This window comes from Tigriopus californicus, chromosome 4 (genome assembly GCF_007210705.1).
Source record: "Tigriopus californicus strain San Diego chromosome 4, Tcal_SD_v2.1, whole genome shotgun sequence".
Taxonomy (NCBI): domain Eukaryota; kingdom Metazoa; phylum Arthropoda; class Copepoda; order Harpacticoida; family Harpacticidae; genus Tigriopus; species Tigriopus californicus.
Genome location: NC_081443.1, coordinates 12032464 through 12037717, shown reverse-complemented (window position 1 = coordinate 12037717; position 5254 = coordinate 12032464). Strand labels below are relative to the sequence as shown.

Below are 5254 nucleotides of genomic sequence, written 5' to 3'. Positions count from 1 at the left end.
TAGTTCCGACGGCCTCCGATCACCGAGCGACGGCAAGCGGAGCAAAAGGTGAGCTTTGTTGTAGCAAGAGAGAGCAAACGTTTTCAACAGTCTGTTCTTCAATGTCGAAGGCTTGGCAGACTTGGGGGATCCACAATTCGTTCAGCAACATCTTGTTCTAAAGCTGCCAAAAGGTGGTTTGATTTTGTCTCGTCTTGTTTGATGTTTTGGAGGGCAAACTGTGCTTCCCCTTGGGTGAGCCACACCTGAGGTTGTTTGGGCCAAAATATTGGAAGTTTGAGTGATGTGGCGGCCACCATCAAAGTTGGGTCGACAAAATCCTTGGAGTTTTCCATAAAGTGTTCATATTGATTGAAAAGGCGATTGGGGTCACCAATAAAGCAAAGTAGTGAAGCTTTCAAATTGTTCTGAAGAGTCCACAAATTCTTATTTCATTGACAAGGTCAGTATGAGCATTCGTTGGAAAATGAGCGAGAATTATTTTGGGAGCTACAGGTCTTTTGCAATGATGAGCCTTTTTGCCCCAGTGCTTGTGGTATCGACACATCTTGTCCTTGGATGAGGGAGACCACTTCTTGTTCGGCTTGACGGAATTGATAGCACCTCCTACCTGTATAGTGCTACCGAGGGTTGAAGAGCGGACGTTAAATTTGTCGGCTGCTACGGCCAACTCTTGTAGAGATGCAGTTTCCAACATAAGCACTGCATGAGGTCGAATCTTTTCAGACAACTGATCAACGCATATCGTACGAAACAGGAAACATGCCTCGTGGTCGCAAAGAAAAGTTTGCATGTCATCCATCAACATTGAAGGGGTACGGTCACCAAGCAGAGAGGTGCAAAGAAGCAAAGAGTAAGTGGAACGAATTGTGAGGAAAAAGGTCGCAAAAAAGAAATGCGCTCAAAACGAAGGGGGACTACATCTTTTCACAAAGATGTAAAATAACAGGCCAAACTTGTGGACCAGAAATTCTCTTGACAGCCCAATTCCACCCAAAAAAAACGTTCTAGAAATCATAGTCGCGGTTTTGGTTGGGTATTAGCCTTTGATCCTTAGGTATCCTTTGGTAAAGGAACAGGGAAAACAAAGAGAGAAGTCGTTCCTTCAAAAACCATATCTTGTGCCCAACGGAGGAGGAGTGATGATCAGATCTTCTACTTGCTTTGTCGTACCATTATCCAGAGCGGACACCACTTAATAATACTTTGTTTTGTCGACCGAAATTCCCAGGAGAGCGAATTGACATTCAGCCTGTGCAAACTATACCACTGGTCCGTCCGACCAAAAGGTTGGCAGATGGACGGTAGCTCCAGCAATGACTGGTGACGGGGAAGACTTGCCAGACATGGCAAAGTAACAACTTTACGAGTTGCTAAAATCATGTCGAGGTCACCATTAAAGCGTGTTCTAAAAGACACTTGCTGCCAGTAAACTTTTTTTCCAACTAGAGATCAATTATAATAACCAACAACGAGACACTCCAAAGAGTAAGTATGTTGCTCATGAGCCGCCACAAGCGCTATATTTCAATTTTCTATTATCACAACAAAGAATTTTTAGTGATGCCATATTTGAAACACTCATGCCCAAAAATGATAGTCAGCGAGTGTTCAGCCGTCGAAAATTGTTATTTTGGCGAGCGTTAGGGTTCAGAGTGATGTGACGTTGGATCTGTCTAAGGACGGCTCTGTGCTCCATGATCTGTCTAATGCCCTTTTTCACCCACGTAGATATGGGTAATGCAACAATGTTGCCCCAAAAGCTATGGATTTGATGCATAGAATTAGTTTTCATTTGCAGCTGATCATTATTAGAATCAAACATATTTTTTTTACAGAGTAATGATTTTTTTGACAAACTCGTCGTCAAATGCTGTGATTTCAGATTCTAGCTAGCTATTTCATCATTCTGACCCGCTGTGTATAATACTTATTCACACACTTTTTACATATTCTACTCATTATCATGACCAAGAGTCGCAATAAAGGTTATTATTACAAAAACATCATCGCACACTTCTTAGCTGGCACTAAACTGTCGGTGGACGAGTGGCTGAAGTCCATTGTATCAAATAAATCAGAGACTTTTGGGGAACTGAATGGCATCCAATTCACCTCATTTGATGGCAGAGGGTGATCCGGTCTGGTTGATCTGGTCATGGTTTTGGAGGAGCAAACCGATATTCTCTCTCTCGTGTAATTTGAAACACTGGACAGATGTGTGCCGGAACACCCTTGATTCTGATCACAGAGATCTCTGTAATAACCAAGGTTACCACTTTTACTTAACGACTATTAGCCGATGTCAGACTATTTGCACCCATTCCATGGGTTTCTGATCCGACTTTTCAGGTCCACATCCAAGTCCGAACAAACCGGCCAATCAAATCCAAGACCAGGGATATCCTAAGTGTCCTAAAAAATCGAAAACGTCGGGTCCAATGCACAACTCTAGTTCAGATGAGGCATGTCAGGACGGGCGTGTTGAGATGGAAGCGTGTGGAAACAAGGTGCAGGGAAATGTGAATGTGCTTGTACAAGGACATCCCTGTTTAGGGGTATGTCCGGTCAGGCACATCTTCAGATGAGGCAGGTCTTCCGCCAAATCGGCCTTCTCTGGTCATAGCAATTCTGAGCCACTTCTCGAATAAAGGAATTAGAATAGGAAACCAAGATCTTTTCAATCAAAGGCAGATCATTTTTATTCCGTATGCTTTGAAAATGGTTCCTTTCAAAGTCATGTTGACCAAAGCTTAAGTAACTGACCAAGAGCTGGCCAAAAATTCGACTTTTCGGCCTCCGTGTGATTTCCGTCTTGCTTACCAAAACATACCCTTGTTGCTAAATCTGGACCTGATGAGCGGCTGATCTAAAAATCTTGGCTAAAATTTTAAAAATGGCCACAGGACGCCCATGCACCGAACTTGGCTACATCTTACGAAAATCCAAGATGATCCAAGACTGTCTCAACGGTGTCAGTGGTCCTTGGATTCTCTTTTGAAAGGAGACTGAACAAGGGTGTTTGCTCACGTTTAAAATCAATCCATATCTCTCGACTTTGAACCACAAGTATTGCCATTGACAACAAGTTCATAGGGCACTAGAAGTATTGCTCATTGTTTTATTAGACAATCATATTCAAACAAATTTAAAAACAGTTGCTTAAGGGGAGGCGTGTTCGGCCTTATCATTATGTTGCTCTATTTTCCAAGGCTTCGGATCTAGTATAAAAGAGCGAGGACTATATTCTGATAGTACCAGTCAACAGCTAACATTTGCTTGTTATTTGACCAAAAGATTGCAACAAAGCCCTTGATTGTACAATGAGTTGGCTTTCCATCACTTCGCTTCTGACCCTTCTTGACCTGGCATCAGCTTGGGACAATGACTACGATGGTTTCTTGAAAAAAGAATGTCTTCCCAATGATTCCATCTACGAGGTCGAGGTAAGATCATACGTGGTTGACGAGCCCTCGAAATTGAGCTAATACCCAACCAAAAACGCGACTATGATTTGTAGAACGTTTTTTGGGGTGGAATCGTGCTCTCAAGAGATTTTCTGGTCCACAATTTTGGCCTGTTATATATTTGTCAAAAGATGTAGTCCCCCTTCGTTTTGAGCGCATTTCTTTTTTGCGACCTTTTTCCTCACAATTCGTTCCGCTTACTCTTTGCTACCCTTTGTTCAGTTCACATCTTTGACCAAATTTAAGTTAAAGACGTTAGATCTGGGCACATGTGGTTTATTGAGGACGTCTGCAGCTCTCTTGGGATTGTAATTGCCTGCAATATCAAATGGAGCATTAAGACACATGTTACTCATCTTTGTATTTATATATTTTCCTAACCACCAACGTATTATAAAGATTGTATGGATCTCAAAATTTCAAATTTAGATCTTAATGTGCCATTACTACAAAAAAAATCGCTACTTTTTTTTAAACTTTGGAACATCCTTTTGCGCTAAAAACCATCATTTATTCTCGAAGGCAAGCTATAAGAGGAGCAATTACGTCATTCTTGGCCATCAGTGGCAAGATGTGTCATTGAAGAAAAAAACAAAATTTACACATCATTAATTGCCTTTCTTTCCCTGGCAGAGTGTCCATAACGACCATCATGAGGACCGAATGTGGGACTGGAGATGCCAGCCTTCTGGATACGAATTTGAATCTTGTTCGTGGTCACGTGATGTGAATCAATATGACGAGCCATTGAATTTCGCGGTAATTGGCACAGCCATAATAATCCCCCACCAATTGAAGGGAGAATAGAAACCTTAAATCTGTCCTATATTCACAGTGCAGTAATGGAGTGGTTACTGGTGTGGAATCTACTAACAACAATCACCACGAAGACCGTGTCTGGAGCTTCAAGTGCTGCAGCAAGCCCAACCTTTGCTACTCAGAGTGCTCAATCTCCGCCGCAGCAAATCAATATGACGGACCACTGTCTTTCAGGGTCGATCCTGGATATTTTTTGACTGGAGCTGATTCCGTCCATAGCAACCATGATGAGTATGTCCTTTTTGCCCCTTATGATAAAATTGATGGGTACATCTAGATTTCTGTCAATATTTCAACTTTCAGAGATCGTGTTTGGCACTTCCATACTTGCAAGATTGTTCCATGTTAAACAACCTCCTGGATTGTTTCTGGATTGGATCAGAATTGGATGACTTTTCTTTTGTCTGTGTGATGGAGAATCACATTTATGAAACGAAGGCAATAAAAACGTTTTTGGCATTAAGTTGATCTATTTTGAGGCTCAGTTTCAAGCGCCGTTTGGAACACTTTTCACGTTTGCTAATTGAAAATTAAGGGAGGGATGCAAGTAAAGACCGATCCAGAGATATCCTCATTTTCCATGAAAAAGTGCATTAGTGCCCACAAGTAGTACAATGCTATTGGCCTCGAACTTTAAGTTATATTGAAGGACTACACCTAAAATTTTCAGGGACGAAATCGAGTCAACAGCCAACTAGTCAACAGGGCTCGTGGAAAAAGCGCGCATTTGAAAATTGTGTGATTGAAAATGTGACTATTCTGAAGCGGAGCAATGAAGATGATCAGGGATTTGATTATTTGCGACCAAAGAGTGTTTCGAACTTCGTCGCCGATCTATTCTTTCAGTTTTGAAAGGGGCTATCAAAGTATAAGGTGGTAATGAATTAGTACAACAGATAATCCCGGAACATATAATTGGGCATGACTTGACATTTTCAAGACGCGATTTTGCTTTCCTTATGCAAATA

At 41.7% G+C, this 5254-nt stretch overlaps 1 protein-coding gene across 1 annotated transcript; it reads left to right on the top strand.

The window, feature by feature from the left end:
* Window positions 1-3251: 3251 nt before the first annotated feature.
* Window positions 3252-4749, top strand: LOC131879267 (hemagglutinin/amebocyte aggregation factor-like). Its single transcript, XM_059225539.1, has 4 exons — window positions 3252-3446; window positions 4101-4226; window positions 4303-4517; window positions 4590-4749. The coding sequence occupies exons 1-4, from the start codon at window positions 3324-3326 to the stop codon at window positions 4633-4635; spliced, it is 510 nt and encodes a 169-aa protein (XP_059081522.1). The 5' UTR covers window positions 3252-3323; the 3' UTR covers window positions 4636-4749.
* The last annotated feature ends 505 nt before the right edge of the window (window positions 4750-5254 follow it).